Consider the following 18,935-nt stretch of genomic DNA (forward strand, 5'->3'; position numbering starts at 1 on the left):
TATGACCCGCTTGTTTGAGTTGCAACATAAAAGAGAGATGAGCCAACAAAATAGCCTAAATGCAAATTATTTATTATAAAATGTAACTCAGAACAATCAATCAAAGCAACCAACAAATGTCTAGAGGTAATAATGAAGATAAAGAACTTAAGATACAATCACAACAACATGATATGTAAGTAAGTAATGCAAAACAAAACCATAAGGTTAAAGAGTCAATGAGATAGCAGGTCTTGACATGAGGACTCCTGAGAAGCAACAGCATCCTGGGGTAGCTAGCACAACAACTTTTATATACCCATTGAGGAGTAATGCAGGCATCCAATCAGGATTTACCACATACTCCAATCTGGAGTCTTGGGATCATCACAGTGTATTAATATTGTAAAACTTAATACCTGTCACTCTGCCTAAATCATAAAATATTCATCAAGTTTGTATTCTACTCAAAAAAGTATATGTAGTAAACTAGAAAGAATCTTGAACCTAAAAGTAAAGAAACTTTACTAATAAAAGCTGCAACACAGGGCAATTAAATGGGCTTTCTAAACTTGAGGCCCTGGTATATTGCAAACTAACCATCCTGGAGCTCCACCTTCTTTGATAATGCAGTGTCTTCCCAGTGATTTGTTTCTCATTCTAGGAGTCAGAACAACACCAGCTACATAAATACACTGGAGAGTAGAGTACAGATGTATCTGCACTGTGGTGCTGTTTGCCAGATGTTTTTGAAACTGTTCTCTCAGCCGCCACCATTGTGTTTATGGTAAACGCAAGGAGCGCAACAAATTTACAACCCCACCTACTGCAGTGTAGGACTGCTGGAAAACAGTATACCGTCACTCAGCCTTTTCTAACATTATTCAGACATGAAACATCCTGTGAACATGAGAAAGTGTTTTGCTGCATTCATGTCATGTGTGCAACTTTTTGTCCATGTGTTTCTTAAGCTGCGCCGAATGAGCGAAACTCTGTAGACACTGATCAGATCTGTACGGTTTCTCTCCAGTATAGATCCTTTTTTGTGTTTTCAGATGTGTTAACTGAATAAACCTTTTGTCACAGTGTACTGTCTCTCCAGTGTGAGTTGTCTGGTGCAGTTTCAATTTTGGAGCTCATATATTCACACCAGTGTGGATCTTTTTGTGTTTATTAAGGTTTGCTGATCGGTTGAAACTCTTCCCACACTGAGTGCATGTGAATGGTTTCTCTCCAGTGTGGATCCTTATGTGTTGATTAAGGGATGATGATTGGCTGAAACTTCTCCCACACTGAGTGCAAGTGAATGGTTTCTCTCCAGTGTGGATCCTCATGTGTTGATTAAGGGATGATGATTGGCTGAAACCCCTCCCACACTGAGTGCAAGTGAATGGTTTCTCTCCAGTGTGGGTCTTCAAGTGTTTATTAAGGTCTGATGATTGGTTGAAACTTCTCCCACACTGAGTGCAAGTGAATGGTTTCGCTCCTGTGTGGCCCATCATGTGTTGATTAAGGGATGATAATTGGCTGAAACCTTTTCCACACAGAGTGCATGTGAATGGTTTCTCTCCAGTGTGGATCATCATGTGAATCTTAAGATTGTCTTTTCTTCCAAAACTCCTTCCACACTGAGTGCAGGTGAAACGATTCTTGTCTCTCCTTTTCAAAATACTATCAGTCTGTAAATTAGTTTTTTCCTCAATTTTGACATGATGTTCCTCCTCTTTACTCCCCTCATTCTCTTCAACTAGGTCTGAAATAAATAAATAAAACATTAGTTTTCATTAAGTCTTAAAAACTCATCAAAAGCTGAAAAGTGAAAAGACACTGGAAACATTGGCTACACACATTGTAATTTTGATGCACATTAAATGCAAAATAAATCAGATCATATTTTGTTTAGTCCATTAACGTGTACACATTTAAGCAGATTCAATTCATCTTTCAAGAGTTCACACTTAGCTCATGATTGATTATAAACAAGTTTGGCATTCTGTCCCTGGAGAGAGCCCTGAGCTCAAAAGGTCCTTGAGCCCTGGGCTCCCTCCCATTTGCAGGGCGAGAGGGGAGCTCTGAGCTCAGGTAGGTCTCGAGAACTCCCCCATTTTTGATAAGAGCTGATGACGGAAAATTATTGTTATTAAGATATATGCTGCTGGCTGTAAGTTTGACTGTAGTGCTAAATTTAGATTGATCAATTAACTTGTAGTGCATGTTTTTGGAATGTGGGAGGAAACCGGAGAACCTGGAGGAAACCCACACAAACACGGGAAGAACATGCCAACTCTGCACAGAAATGACAGCCGGCCTGTTAAAGGACTAGAGCCGGTGACGTTCTTGCTGTGAGGCAACAGTGTTAATCACTGGGCCACTGTGCCACCCTATGAAGAGAAAGGTGGAGGAGTAGGGTTGGAAAGGGGGATTCTTCAAATCGAAGATGACTATAGTGAGAAACCTTGGCTCTTTATATTGGGTTAGGAATCGTTTGATTGGCGGATGATACGTAGCTAATGCAGAACCAGCCATGTTCAATCTTAATCACGTGATCCTCTCAAAATTAGTTTATAAATAAACTTCACTTCAAGAGTTTACACTTAGCTGATGATTGATTATAAGCAAGTTTGGCACGCTGTCCCGGGAGAGAGCCCTGAACTTAAAAGGTCCTTGAGCCCTGGGATCCCTCCTGTTTGCAGGGCGACAGGGGAGCTCTGAGCTCCGGTAGGTCTCGAGAACTCCCCAAAATGCTCTGCACGGGACAGCAACTGCGTATTTTTAAGAACCCCCTAAAAGGCAATGAAGATCAACGCAATACCTGGCTGCTGGTATAAAAAGGTGTTAAAATTGTACTTGAATAGCTTGTAGGATCAAAAACGGGGCCAGTGCGGGTATAAATGGAGAGATAAGAGTTGCTACCTAAGTGGTGTACTGACTGACGGAATATGTACAACTATATGTGCTCCCGGGGCAGTGTTAATTGCATGGACCGGGCTGGAGAGTGAGGTAAATGTAATGACTTGAAGCATGTAGGCGTGAGCTCTGTTAGAGAGGCTTACTATGGCAGTGGTGAAATGTAGCTATGAAGTTCAGCAGAGTGTCTCTGCTGCTGCACATGTGCGGTGAGTGTTAGTATCATGGAATTATTGAAGAGTAACTATGCATGCACAGAGGCATTTAAACTACTGTGGCAGAGCAGAGTAGAGTATCAGTGAAAATGAAAATTTGGAAGTGTATCAGAGGTCAGGCAGAGCGTCACTGCTGCGACAGTCGTGCAGAGGGGAATGAAGCTCAGCGGAGCGCCTCTGCTGCAGAGGTGAAATGGAAGTCAATATTGGAAGGTAAATTTGCCTTCGCAGAGACGTTTTAACTGCTTTGGCAGTGCTGGGGAGTGTATCAGTAGTGAATGGCTAAATGGAAGTGTATATGAGCTCAGCAGAGCATCACTGCTGCAACAGTGGTGTAGAGGGCAATGAAGTTCAGCGGAGCGTCTCTGCGATTGCAGAGATGCAATGGAAGTCAGTATTGGAAGGAAAGTACACCTCTGGAGAGACGTTTTAACTGCTGTGGAAGTGCTGGGGAGTGTGTCAGTAGTAAATGACTAAATGGAAGTGTATGTGAACTCAAGCAGAGCGTTACTGTTGCGGCTGTGTTGCAGAGGGGGAATGAGACTCAGCAGAGTGACTCTGCAGCTGCAGAGGTGCATTGGTAGTCAGTGTCTGGAGTGTTATGTGTGCTCTTACAGAAATGTTATGATGGAAGTGGATAGGAGCTCAGCTAGACTGACACTGTTGCTGCAGTGGTGCGATGATTGAGTGAAAAATTAGCAGATTAGAGACTTGTGTGGAATCCCGCAGGAACATTGGTTCCGGTCAATAGTAATGTGGGTATGAGCTCAGCTAAAGCTACAACATTGGTGTAGTAGTTGTGATGAATGGTGCCATTATTAATGTGAGACGAGGAAGATACAAAAGTAAACCTCTCCTATACTGACATTCCGATACTTCAGAGCTCAACTTTATCTGAAAGTGTAAGCAAAGAGCACAACGTAACCAGCAGAGGGCACACAAGACTAATGAATGATGAAGGAGAGAGAGTTACCTTTCTCTGACCCTCATCTGCTCTTACCTTCCTCTGACCTCCTCTCCTTTGAGTGCAAACAGCTAGCGCAGCTGACCATGAAGGCCTGAGACTCTCTGTCCATGGGATGGGGAACTCCCTGGCCACAAAGCCATGATACTCTTTGGTCATGGATGCCGGTACCCTCTGTAGGCACCGGTACCTTGGGTAGCGTTTAATGGCTTAAAACGGTCTAAATAATAAGCATGTAATTGTTTGTATGTTGATTCTTGTTCTTAAATGTACCTGGGAACAACTATACATTTGTTCACATAAGACATGACCTATAAGTTTAGCTGACTATTACAACTCTTGACTGAGTGGTCAGACCACATTATACAGTTGGTCCTTAGTGATTTATAATCTGTTCTTTAATGTAATAGGTAAGACCCAAATGGTGTATAGGTACTTGTATCTCTGAGCATAATTCAATATGTCAAGTTCTCACTGATATATGAGGTGTAATTATGTGCATGACCTGATTTTGGAAGTATAAAAGTGCAGCCATACTGATCAGATTTGCGCTTTCTGACTTCTCTATAATGAGGGTGGTTGCCCTTTATCCTCAACGGAGGACAAAGTAAGGATTTTGTTTCTGTTATTTGTCTTTTGTTTATTCTACTTTTTCACTGGATTTTATTTTATTAATAAAAGTGTATTTTATTACATTTTTTTCACTGGAGTGGACATTGACTTCATTTTCCAGAACCCATCAAGTTACCCTGTGTGGTAAAGTATGAATCTAATTTATTATTTTTTCAAAAACATTATAAAGACGATCCTTTAACTAAACTCTAGCTAAGAAGTATTGCGAAGGGAGGATGCTGGTTTATCTTTGTTTAATTAGGGTAATTAAATAAAGGCAAACCAGTACATAGTGCAAAGGTTGAGTATAGCTCAGTAGAGCTTCTAGAGCATTGTTACTGCTACTATGTAATGCAATTAAATGGTGGTCAGTATGGAAGCAATATGTGTCCCTGCTAAGCCTTTGCGGTTGAATTATTGCGGGGAGTGTGATGATGGTGAAAATTAATTTTTTTTTTTTAATAAATGGAGGTAAGTGAAATTAAGAGGAAGAGAAAAAGGGGAAGATAGTAAAAGGAGTCCTATGCTAGTAGGGTGAAAATTAGGGAGAACTGCTGCTTAGAAACTCATGAGTGTTGGTGTTGGCTACCTAGAATCAGCTGGGCTTGTCTGAGGTGATATTGGCTGAGGCGAATGTATGATTTGAAGGCGTTAGAGGACCAACATCCGAGAGTTTGTATCTGTTGTTGGGAGAGGCCGTTGTGGGCTGCTGTAGAGGCTGCTCCTATCCTGAATGAGTGTGTAGAGATTGGTTCGGGGTGGGGGAAGCCTGAAATGCAGAGAACTTCTTTTAGGTGGTTTTGAAACCAAAAACGTGTTACTGGACGGTTAGCCTCGTCAGTAAAAAGGGAGGCGAGGGGGTTATGTTCTTGGGCTCTCCTGTAGTGCAGGAATGCTAAAGGGGTTTGGAATGGGTGTGTGGGCGAGGGGATGTCAAAAATGAAATTAGATTGTTCTTTGTATAGCTGATCAGTTTTGCTTTGCTTATTATTGAAAGATAGAGTTTCTTTATCCAGCAAGGTTAGATCAGATATGGTGGGGTGGATTGTGGGATTGAAATTAGATGTTATCTTTAGTTTGAAACACAAAATAAGCTAGTGTGAACATGGCAACGAGTGTGCGGGCTGTATGTGTGGAAATATGTGGAGTGTAATGGGTTGTCTGGCGTGGGGGCTCAGGTAGCTTCGAATTGAACTAGCTTGTATATCTTTTGAAATGTGTAAATGTGCAATGAATGAGGTGATAGAGAGGAGGGAAAAGTCGGGAAAAGGTGTTTTATACAGAGAGTAAAAAGTGTTTGAAAGAGCTCCATGCAGTGAGATATGACTGGAGAGTTCTAGGGGCGACTGCTTGAAGGATTAGAGAAATAGAAGCTTCTCTGAGGTGATATAAAGGGTGGAGTCAGCAATTAATTTTTTTTGCAACCTGGTACATGTTCAGCAGTTATAATGAATTGTTTTGTGGCTGCTATCTAAACGAGGCATCTTAATAAGAGCATTAGTGATGGTGAGTGCGAGCGCCCTTTATTAATGGTTTTTGATTTATTTATTTTATTTATTTCTGCTGACCACAAATGATAACTTTAAAGGACAAAGCAAATCAAAAACTTGATAGTCCCCACTGACTTCAACAGATAAAAAATGCTATGGAATTTCACTGTGGACCAAGAATGGTTTAGTTACCTGTATTGTTCAAAATATGTTTTGTGTTCATCTGAGGAGAGATTCCAGCCTCCGCCAGTGAGACTGCAGCTCTGCACAAGACGTTTGGCCAGCGGAGAAATTAAAATGATCGTGCCCAACTGAGTCTGGTTTCTCTCAAGGTTTTTTTTCTTCACTTCCGCAATTTAGTGAAGTTTTTTTCCCTCTCCGCTGTCGCCACTAGCTTGCATGGTTCGGGATTTATAGAGCTGCACATCGTTGGATTTGCTCTTCAGTGTTTGGACTCTCAGTAGTGATTATTAAATCACACTGAACTGATCTAAACTGAACTGAACTTAAACACTACAAGCTGAACTACACTGTTCCAATTTACTATGACCTTTTATGTGAAGCTGCTTTGACACAATCTACATTGTATAAGCGCTATACAAATAAAGGTGAATTGAATTTAGAACAAGAGGAGGGTGAATTGCCGATGACAGAATTTCCAATTTTGTGTAAAATATCCTTTTAATAAATCCAGTGTACTGTTTGTATGGAATGGATTTAAGTGCTGTTTTTGTTTATTTATTTTTAGATTGCTCAGGACAGGTATTTTATACCCACGCACCAAAGAAACTTTTTAAGATTTGGGGAGATGCATCACTGCGGTTTCTCTCATATTGCAAAAAAAAAAAAAAAAAAAAAAGAGAAGAGAGCCTTGGATCTACCAGTTCTAACAAACATTTAATCTGGTGAGACAATCCTGCATAACAGCTCTGTTTTAATCCCAATTTGTAGCATTTCACCTTTGATATGAGGGGCTTGTTTTGAGTTTAATTATTGTGATTTCTTCTGTTCGTCATAAAGACAGCCTTGGAGAGGGTGCTTTAACAACTCAGCCAGCTATCATTTTTTACATACAGATTGTGCAGCAAGATGGTTCGGCCCTCATACCAGGAGGCAAAACAAGAATTTGTTGATTTTTTACCTCTAGGTGCATTATTTATGACAATAAATGTTGGACATTATTTAATTCATGTGTGTATACTTGTATTTCGTCAGTACTTAGAGAAGAAGGAGCAACAGAGACAGAACCCTTATGTCCTGCTGCTTGGGGATGAACTAAACTGCTCTCAGGCATTTGTTTATGTGGAAGGAGTGGCACTAAATTCATGGATTTAAAAAAGCTTAGCCAATGTATTAAAAGCTGTGTATTTTTTATTTACATATAAAGATGAATACTACTACTACTACTATTACTACTACTATAATAATAATAATATTAATAATACAAGTATTTTATTATTATATAGTGGTTAAGCCACTTTTTGGCAAAAAATAACCCAACAAATTAGTTATTTTTGTAACCCAAATTGTTGGGTTAAACTTATCAACCCAATTGATTGGGTTAAAATAACCCAACAGATGGTCGGTGCCACATTATTATTAACCCAACTGTTTTAAGCGAGTATACATTTCTCACCTTACGGTGATGCTCATGCAGACATCCCAAGTCTCTTGGAAGTTCCGGGAGTATCCCGCAAATGCATAGACTCCCGGAAGCACGCAAAATGAATGATAATCTCCCAGAAATCGCGCATCTCCCACCTGGTCCTTAAATACATTGCACACCACTCTCCACCGCATCCCTCCCAGGTCTTCAGGTATGTCGCGGCAACTCAATCCCACTGCTCTTCAGTTATGTCACACGCAACTCACCCCCACCGCTCTTCAGGTACGTCGCGCGCAACTCACCCCCACCGCTCTTCAGGTACGTCGCGCGCAACTCACCCCCACCGCTCTTCAGGTACGTCGCGCACAACTCACCCCCACCGCTCTTCAGGTACGTCGCGCGCAACTCACCCCCACCGCTCTTCAGGTACGTTGCGCACAACTCACGGCCACCGCTCTTCAGGTATGTCGTGCACAACTCACCCCCTCAAATACGTCGCTCACTGCATTCACAACAAAAAGCATTAAAAAACCTTAAGCTACCTGACAACAATCACTTACAACTGTGACAGATTGTGTGGTTTAAGTCAAATAACTCAACCACTGATGAGCATTTATTAGAGGACAGAGCAGCTCCTCAAACTGGTGGCCCACAGTTAGACAGGCCCCAGTCTCCTTTCTATTAGCTGCATGACAGAAAGTATATTCTAGAGTGTTTAATACAGCTCCATTAATCAAATATTACCTTTTCAGAGAATGTTTCTGTTTAATTATGACTTTGGACAGAGTTCTCAGAGCTCCACAAGGATTACAATTTCTATAAGCCGTATACACTAGTCAATTATCATTTGTATTGTGGCCTTAAGAAATGAATGGCAGGAAAATTAAATGCATGAATGATTACATAACATATTCAAAAATGATGTTAAAGAGAAGTAAAATTTTTCCATTACATTAAAAGGTAGGGTGGCATGTGTAATTTAATAAACTAACAAATTTTCTTATTTTTTCTTTTCTTATCTATTTCTTATCATATATTTCTTTTTTCATTGATGCAGATGTGTAATCTGTGATTAAAACCTCAGCCTCTGTAAAGTGCGTTGCCCTTTTTTCTCACCGTGACTTGAAAATGCCTTCAGGTAAGAGCCATGCAGGTTTTGGGTTAATCAACCAAGAGTTCAGGGTTTAGCAGATGGTAAGTTAACCCAGCTTTCTGGAATATACTCCCTGGTCTCTAATCAGAGCTGCTGTTAACTTGCAATTTCTAATGCTGGTGACTCGGATGAACTTGTCCTCCGCAGCAGAGGTGACTCTTGGGTCTTCCGACCTGGGGCGGTTCGTATGTAAGCCAGATTCTTTGTAGCGCTTGATGGTTTTTGTGACTGCACTTTGGGACACTTTCAAAGTTTTTCCAATTTTTCAGACTGACTGACCTTCATTTCTTAAAGTAATTAATGATGGCTACTCGCTTTTTCTTTACTTAGCTGCTTTTTTCTTGCCATAATACAAATTTTAACAGACTGTTCAGTGGGACTATCAGCCGTATATCCACCTGACTTCTGCACAACACAACTGATGGTTCCAACCTCATTTATAAGGCAAGAAATCCCACTAATTAAACCTGACAGGGCACACCTGTGAAATGAAAACCATTTCAGGTGACTACCTCTTGAAGCTCATCAAAAGAATGCCTAGGCATGAATAGAAAGAGTGTGCAAAGCAGTAATTAAAGCAAAAGGTGGCTATTTTGAAGAACCTAGAACATGACACATTTTCAGTTGTTTCCCACATTTTTTTTCTTACGTATACATTTCCACATGTGTTAATTCATAGTATTAATGCCTTCAGTGTGAATCTACAATGTTCATAGTCATGAAAATAAAGAAAACTCTTTGAATGAGAAAGTGTGTCCAAACTTTTGGTCTGTACTGTACCTTGCAGAAGATTTAATTTTGGGGGTCAGAGAAAAACTAAGTTCTTTTTGTGCCTGTGGCTTTAAATGCAAATGATCAAATGCACTCGCTCTAGATTACTCGTGTTGTGTTCCCTCATTTGTATCTTCCACTGGATTTAAACATTTGTAACTTGCTTGAAAGGCCTGATTGAGACAGATTCTGCATGTTTACAGCAAGTATGCATGAGTCATGCTTGTATTTGTGAGTTTGCATTATTGTATATAAATAATGCAAATGTTTCCCAGTACTGAGTTGCAGCTGGAAGGGCAACTGTGGTTTAAAACATATGCTGGATAAGTTGGTGGTTTATTCCGCTGTGGTGACCCCTGAGGAATAAAGGGACTAAGCCAAAGGAAAATGAATGAATGAACTTATGTAAATGCTTAATGCCACGTTTGCTGTAAACTGGAGTGATGAGGACGGCAAGATGACATACTTTGCTACTTTGTTTTCATTCATTTTTACTTTTGTCTTTGTTTTCTTGCCTTTGTGCATGTCCTGAGGCTTAGCTGAAGACCTACGTGATGACATTTTATTTACCTGATAAGATGCAGAAATGCCATTTAAAAAAGTGACCTGCTGAACCAGAGTACAATGACAAACAGCGACAACTGTCAAACATGTCATAGTAACCTGATCTCATATGCTTTTGTTTTAGCACTTCCAGTTCAGTTGACAATTGGAGAAATTACCAGGAGTTATAAACGGCAGAGAACGGTCACACTACTTGCTCTACAAACAAGTGTGTTCATGACTATACATACCTAGAAAAATAAAAAAATGTGAAAATTTGACTTTGCAACATCAAGCAGCATTAGGCATGGTGATCAGGTTAAATCATTCAAATGAATCATTGACTTCTGCTGTCTTAATTTGTTTCTTTACTATTTAAAACTGCATTTTTAGATATTATTTCTGCTGGAGATACTGTCCTAAAAAAAACTTAGATATACCTTAGATATACAAGGTTTTAAAACCTTTCCTTTTCCAAACTGTGGTATACCTTGTAAACTGTTATCGTCTCATGCCTAAGCAGCATAACACTGTATTTTGGATCCAAAAATTAATTATTAAAAAAATAAAATTCAGGCAAAAAGATTCCAATGGCAACGCCTGCTGGTATGTGAAGAATATGGTCAATACTGACAAACTTTACACTCAAATGTTTGCATATCATCAGCAGGGGCGGACTGGCCGTCTGGCAATTCTGGCAAATGCCAGAAGGGCCGGAGCAGTTTTAAAATGTGGGCCGGTCAGGTTTTTTTTTTTTTTTTTTTTTTTTTTTTAATATGTATTGTTTTTGCATGCTGGCAGCTTTTATCTCTTGCAAGATGTGAATATAATGCTGCTGTTGATGACAACAATAATAATAATAATAATAATGATGATTGATAATTATAATAATGATACATGTTAAGCATTTGGGCCAATCGGCGACGGCCGGCCGTTCTCGAGATGGGCCGACCCAATCAAAGGCTGTGGATTACGCTGATGTAATCAAAATCTGGCAAGATGGTCAAACAGTAAATGCAACACAACGCAAGCTAACGTTAATGTCAAAATATGGACCGTAAAAAAAGGAAAGGCGGTGCTGAAAAGGTCAGAGAGAGCAAGAAAAGGGCTCTAAAATCAGATGCTGCCAAATGCATAAAATTAACCGAAATATTCAAATATTCGCGAGAGGAGGTGTAAATGCATCGGAGGACAGTAGCGCGGTAGAGGAGGTAAGAAGGGAACAGAAAATAAAGCAGGTCACACATTGGATGCGCCGCAACACGGCGAGCACATGACAGTTGAAAGTATGGCACATCAGACGCGCATATTCACATGACAGCTGCCGACTTGTGTACCTTAGAAACTTTTGTTTAGAAATTAGAATTCTGAAATGCATGGCGTTGCGCGGTGCGACGCTGTGCGTCGCCGAGCAGCGGTTCTGGTGTGTGACTGACCCCCTTAATTATACTAAAATATAAATAATAATTAATTTTAATGTCATTCACGCTACTTCTGACAGTTTTTGACAGTAACCTACACTGTGTTTAACAGTTAACTCAGCGTGGAACTCCCATACATTTTAAAATATCATTATAAGCAGATAACGTGGAATTTACGGTATACACAGAACAGCTATAGCTATAGTACTGTAGGAATTTATAGTCAACTCTAAATACATAGCTAGTCTTTAAAGTAAAACATTAAATACATGCATATGTCACAGTATGTAGGTGGAACATAGACTTCTTTTACAGGCAATATTGTAGTATATCTATGCAATAGTCAGACATTGGCTTGCTTATGTTCATCCTTTCCTGAATCCTGTGTTCATCTATTCAAACTAGAATGTTTCTGGACCCAGTGGCAGTGCAGATAGCCTGACTGCTGCAGCAGAGTCAAGTGTCATGGAGGTAGGAATACAGCCGTAAGAGAAACACACCCTGACACAAATGCTGACTGTTTCTTAATACTGTGTACAGAAAACTGATATAGAAACCACAAACCAGTTAGGGGTTGTCAGTGGGGGCTAGTTCACCACAGATGTCTGGTCAGTCAGAGGCAACGAGCTGCAATCAATCCAGAATTCTTTATTCTTTTTCCACAAAGTTTCCAACAAGTACTGAGCATGCAAGTGCTAAACATCACTTCGGAGTATCCATGTAGGTTGGTGTGTGTGTGTGTGGTCCCGAAACAAATAAGAATAAACTGTCTGATTGCCAGAAACACTTCAAAATAAAAGCTCATGTAAGCCTTTTTAAGACTGTGGCTAATTAACGATAAATTAACCCCTATGATAGGAGTAGCCTGTGAATGTGTGTCACACACACACAAGTGGAGATGCAGCACTAGCAACACTTCAGCATACTTTATATCAAAAAAAGCTATGTATCATGAAGGATTAAAAATGTACAAATCTGCTAGTACACACAAATATTTCTGCTTTTTTGTTATATATTGTATTGCCTTTTGTGCTACTGTTATTACTTAAGTGTAATAAAGTTTTTTTTACAGACGCTAGGACACATTTCTCTATATAGGACACTTTTGCAAAACTCTTGACACAGTGAGCACAACAGAAGTCTATGTGGGCTGAACTAGGGATCAATTCTCATTGTTTTGGCACAAAATGCATTTAATGATTACATCTCTCAAATTTCATCAATTCTTTTCTCACTCAGACACAACAACTGACAAAATTCTTTGGACATACAGGACATTTTGCCCATGCTGCGTGCTGCGTGTCCAATTGTGTGTAAAGCTCTGTGTGTGTGTGTGTGTGTGTGTGTGTGTGTGTGTGTGTGCGTGAGACATTCAAAGGTTACTTCTATCATATAATAGCAGACAAACATTTTTTTATTAAGTTTTTACTGTATGTATACATTTTTTATAAAGAGGTTGCTTTTGTTCCAGTCACATACATTTAAATGTTTTAATATCTATTACATTTGGCACTGCATATATTATTTCACCATCTGTACACTAATATAATGTGTGGATGTGCGTGTCCATGGGTGGGGCTGTGTCGGTGTGGTAATGTGGGCTGGTGTGGCTACAGTGCCAGGGCTGAATTTTTGTCCCAGTCCGCCCCTGATCATCAGCATGCTGTAATCCATTTCTTAAACAGCAAAAGTCATTTAGACTAGTTTGTTGGCCAGTTGTAGTCAGTGCAATGCTAAACGTTATTGTTCCACTATAATTTGTTTGTTTTGTTTCACGTCGTCCCACAGCAACATCATATAGTTTAGAATACTGTACAATGTTTTATAATAATTAATTACTTTAGTGTCCATTTCATTCAGCATATTTAAAATTGGGGGCATCCACGTTTTCTGACATACTTTAAACCAGGATTTCAGCAGGTTTCACCAAGTAAAATGCAAGAATTTTATGACATTTTCAAGACAATTATGAATGAAATTTTAGACTCATAAAAGGGAAAGGAAGTTTTCAAATGCCCCAGATGGAAAAGATTTTTATTTGCCCTATCAAAAAAATATTATGATTTAATACATTTAATAATACAATAATAAATGAATGATAAAAAATTACAATATTTTAGATATTTCTTAGCAAAGGATTTAAAATATTGTATAAAAACTTGTATCCATACACTTTTCCAAACATAAACTTTCTTTGAAAAATTTAATTAAAATAAATGAACAAATGTTTTAAAAGTTAAAAGACTTTTTAAGGCCTAAAATTTAGATTTTGGAATTTAAGACATTTTAAGACCCCACAGAAACCCTGTTTAAACACAATAGCCCTGGTAATTAGTTATTATAATAATGATGTCATTCTAACTCAGATACTATCTGTGAGAACTAGTAACAACTACTAGAAACAAGTTTAAACCCATAAAGAAGTTGATAAAAAAGGGAATTGTGATTAACGTGACATATGCAAATGGAAAGTACTAAGCCAACACTATCACTGTAATAGCAGATATCTTCTGTGAGAATACTGTAGGTCAAATATTGTCAGCTCAGTTAAACTTTTTTTATTTATTGTTTTTATTTATTTTATTTAGCGCCAGTGCTCAAGGACGCTTAACAAACAGTAGGAGATCAAAAAAAGCAATAACCTTAAGAAGGTAGAGAAAATGGGAGACTAATAATACATAAAAATAATGACTAAAGACATGAGAACAAGTAACAGGAAAGAAGCTCATTCCTGTCTTTCAATGAGTGCTTATGTGCCTTTAGGAGAACTAGGCAGCACACTCAGAGCTGCAAGACGGATTTAATTTAGTATTCTTCTTATTAAAATATATCTGAATGAGGATCTCATGACTGAGTTGGTCTTTGAGAATGAAATCCAACCTGTTTGTTCCTGCAGATCTTCCTGTTTGACTCTGAATGTTTCTTCAATCTTCACATCTTCACTCTCCTCTTTAATAAACACCATCTTTATAACAGTGTGGAGATCAGTCGCTTCAGCAGGAGTTTTTCTCTGTTTGGACACTTTATCCTGTTTAAAATGATCAAAACAATAAAAATGTTCTGTTTAAATGAATAAAACAATGAGCAGAAACAAAATAACTTCTCTTCAACACTTGCTTCAACAGTTTCTTTACATGAGAGTAATTAACAAAAATAAATCCAGTAAGTTCAAGCAAGAAACAATAGCTACAAATGAGCTGATTAAAACTAGTATTACTCCATTTCTTATATATATATAGTGATGTATACTTAGAATGGAATGACATTAGGTTATTTAATAAATTAAACCTTCATTAAAACACTTATTACACACATTTCTGTTCAAACAATAGCCCTCATTACTGTGAGTAAAATAGTACTACGTTGTAAAAAGGGTTAAAATATTATTTTCAACAACAGGTACATAATTTAGCATAGGATGAAAACACCTGAAACTTTAATCAATCGGTTTATATATGTGTAAAAGTTTTAAAAACAAACCTTTCTTCAGTTGAATCAAAGCATGGAATCACAGTGGAGGAGCGGCGCAGCCTTATGACGTCACACCGCCACGCCAAAATAAAAGTCTTTTTTTAAGCTTTTTTGCCACTTACTTTTAGTCATGACTTATTGATAAAATTTTTCCCTCGTTTTCCACTTTCCACTATATCTGCTCTCTCGCACACACACACACACACACACACACACACACACACACACACACACACACACACACACACACACACACACACACACACACACAGCTGTGGTTATAAATGTGTCTCTTCTTGTGTTCAGATGCCTGTTTTCTCACTCTGGATCCAAACACAGCACACACTCGTCTCAGTCTGTTTGAGGAGAACAGAGCGGTGAAGTGTGTGGAGTGGAGGTTATGTGGATATATCAATGTCATATATGAGCATCTGGAGGATTGTGATTGTGTGTTTGGATTTAATGCTCAGTCCTGGAGTTTGTACTGTTCTTCCTCCAATTGCTCATTCAGACACAATAACACACACACTCGTCTCTCAGTAAAGCAGCTGAGCAGGAGAATAGGAGTGTTTGTGGATCACAGTGTAAGAACTCTGATCTTCTACAACATCTATAGAGACACAATAAGCCTCATCCACTCAGTCCAGACCACATTCACTGAGCCGCTCTATCCTGGGGTTAGGATTGATTCTCCTGGATCATCAGTGCAACTGAGCTGAAGACTAGTGAAAGATTTACCCATAATCCACTGCAGTCAACAGCAGCAGTGTGTGTATGTGTGTGCGCGCGCATGTGTCCACTACTGTCTCTGTTTGTGTGTGTGTGTGTGTGTGTGAGAGAGAGAGTGTGTATGTGAGAGAGTGTGTTTATGTGTGTGTGAGTACATGTCTTCACTACTGGGTGTGTGTGTGTGCGCGCATGTGTTCACTTCTGCTGTGTGTGTGTGTGCATGCGTGCATTTTCACTGCTGTGTACATGTGTGTATGAGAGAGAGAGAGAGACTTATTTACAACCACTTTTTTAACACATTAATGAAAAAATCACAAAAGTTAGAAAAAAAGGAAAATAAATATATATGAGCTGGTTAACTCACAATCATACACCAATCAAACAAGTATTTCCAAACAACCATTTTGACCAACTTCACAAAGACATTGATTAATACACCATTTAGATCTGAAAGTGTCCAAATCATCAATCAACTCATAATACGCATATTCTACTTTAATACAGGATTTAATAAGTTCCTTAAAAACCATCAGTCAAACCCAGACCTGTCAGTTTCCTTTTCTGTGACAACCAAATAGCCAATTTTGCTTTTCCAAAATAAAATGTAATAAAACATGGACTTGCATCTTGTTCTTGTTGTATGTAGGCCCACAAATAAAAAGACTGAGCGTAAAAACCTCTCCCAACATTTGACAGTATTCATTCAGTTGATAAAAGAACATTTGTAATCTAGAGCAATTTAAAAATAAGTGAAACACTGTTTCATCCACATTGCAAAAGGACACCCCTCCCTCACCTGTGGATCAATGTGTGCTCTGTGTCTGTTTGTGGCTATTATCCTCCAGCAACCTTTGGATCTGATACAAATCCAGAAAAATCTGATCCAAAAAGAGTCTGCCACTTATATTCTTTCATACTTTCAAGCATGTGGAAATGCACTACTTTTACACAAAGAATATACAGAGTTTTTTCCTGCTTCTTCAAAAAGACTTGGCTGAGGTGTTCTAAAAGAGAGAAGTCCTCCTTCTGTCTCCTGACATCCTTCTGTATCCGCTGAAAGAATCGACTCTGGAAATACAGAAGCGTCCTCCTCCGAAGTCAATCTAATGTTCACTGGCAAATTCTCCCGTATTTCAATCAACAGCCACCCAAACTGATCTCATGCCCAATCTTAAGGCTAAGGCCTCAGCATTTATCCATTGTCCTTCAGAAACCAAATGTCCAATTTTAGGGATCTTTGCAGACCACAACGCTTTTCTGGAAGAATCAGATTTAAAAATGTCCAGGTCCATAGCAGAGTTAAAAAGGAGTGGTTCTTGTCTCGAGCAGAGGCCCCGTACACTCCGAGTTCTCTTGAAACCTTAAATCGTGACCATGTTCTCAGCAGTGATCTGTAAAAAGCTTAGACCAGTTAAATTCAGCTTGTTAGAGTCCATTAAAAATAAGTGACGATCCAGAACCATGTTACCAGCTTTCTTCAAGAGCGCACAGGCAACTCCTGCCCAAAGAGAGAGAGAGAGAGTTTGTGTGTTTATGTGAGTGTGTGAGAGAGAGAGTGTGTGTTTTTGTGTGTGTGTGTGTGTTGAAGAGCCACTGAGCTAACAGCTGACAGGCCGGGGAAACACACACACTCTGTATATCTGACGGCAGACACGTGAATTAGGAAAACGTTTTTCTCTCGCGCTTGAACCGCATCTGACAGATTATAACGGCTTTAACATACACCTTTCCAAGTTGTGTCACATAAACACTCCGTAATCCATTAAAACACTATTGAAACCCATTTTCAGAGCACAAATTACCTATTGTAAACTCTGTAAACAGAAGTTCTAACCATTCTTCAGGAAGACGCTGGTTGCTATGGCGCCCTTCATGCAGCAGCCAAGAAAAAGGTCTATACCCTGCTCTGTCCTTCTCCACCAACTCTTTATCATCTGGCCTCCTTCTTTACACAAAAACACTCAAATTAGCTGTCTATTTCCCACCAAATCCAACCCAAATCTCCATCAAACAACACCCTCTGAAGAAAAATTCACTCTCTTCCTTCACTTCACACTGGCACATTCCCAACCACTTTTAAGCAGGTGTAACGGAGGCCAGCTAGTGAAGTGCTGTGCAGGTAAACCTCACTCCTCTGACCTCTAAAAGTGCTCTGGTGACAGACATTAGGGGCCATGGTCTTTAGCCCATTTGTTAGAGCAACTGCCATGCGGAAGGTTGCTGGTTCAAATCACAGCTCGGAGCGGGTTAGGTGGTGTAGGGCCAGCGGGGTTATACAGGCCTGGGTAAACTCACTGTTCAAAAAAACATCACTCAACACCTCATTGGATGAAAAATACAGACCAGTCTCTCTCCTTCTATTGCCAAAACGCTACAAAGGGCTGTTTTCAACTAAATTTCCACATTTGTAACTCACATCAAACTGCCTGAAGGATATCGGCTTACATCACCTGCCATGCAACTCCACACATTCAACACAATTTCTCAATCCAGCTGGGATCATCCACCATTACCCCATGTAGTTCGGTAAGAAATCTTGTAATCTGATTCTGGATGATCAGTTGTCCTTCAAAGAGGACGTTGCTAACACAGCTCCATCATGCAGATCTGCACTTTTCAACATCAGAAAAATCAGACTCTTCTAAACAGATCATGCTGCACAACTTTTAATGCAAACTCTTGTCATTTCAAGGCTGGACCCCGACGGTGCTCTTCTAGCTGGATTCCCTTCCTGCACCCTTAATCCTCTACAGATGCTCCAGAACGCTGCAGCTCATCTGGTGTTCAATGAGAGCCCATGTACCGCCTCTCTTTATCTATCTGCATTGGTTACCGCTCGAGGCTCATATCAAGTTCAAATCACTGGCACTGCACCCTCTTACCTCCACCTACTGCTGAAGGCCTACATCCCCTCCAGAAGCCTCAAATCTGGGAGTGATTGCAGGCTATAAATCACTTTCCAAAACATTTTCATTGACTGTTCCATGCTGGAGGAATGTCTTCCCATTCCCAACTAAATGTAAAGGTAAGATTCTCAAATGTAAGATTCTCAGTCTCAAAAATAATTAAATAAA

At 39.5% G+C, this 18,935-nt stretch overlaps 1 protein-coding gene across 1 annotated transcript; it reads right to left on the minus strand.

The window, feature by feature from the left end:
• Positions 1-232: 232 nt before the first annotated feature.
• LOC130222194 (gastrula zinc finger protein XlCGF49.1-like) lies at positions 233-15,297 on the minus strand. The gene is made up of 3 exons (XM_056454831.1): positions 15,142-15,297; positions 14,542-14,689; positions 233-1,732 (listed from the first exon to the last, which is right to left on the minus strand). Exons 2-3 carry the CDS (start codon positions 14,624-14,626, stop codon positions 1,116-1,118), a joined length of 702 nt encoding a protein of 233 aa, XP_056310806.1. The 5' UTR covers positions 14,627-14,689; positions 15,142-15,297; the 3' UTR covers positions 233-1,115.
• Between the last annotated feature and the right edge of the window lie 3,638 nt (positions 15,298-18,935).

This window comes from Danio aesculapii, chromosome 4, assembly GCF_903798145.1.
Source record: "Danio aesculapii chromosome 4, fDanAes4.1, whole genome shotgun sequence".
Classification (NCBI taxonomy): domain Eukaryota; kingdom Metazoa; phylum Chordata; class Actinopteri; order Cypriniformes; family Danionidae; genus Danio; species Danio aesculapii.

Excerpts from the sequence above, each read along its gene's own strand:
- LOC130222194 (XM_056454831.1), bottom strand. The coding sequence starts at position 14,626 with ATGGTGTTTATTAAAGAGGAGAGTGAAGATGTGAAGATTGAAGAAACA. Across the intron at positions 1,733-14,541 it reads AGATCTGCAGGAACAAACAG|ACCTAGTTGAAGAGAATGAG; the intron begins GTTGGATTTCAT and ends TATTTATTTCAG.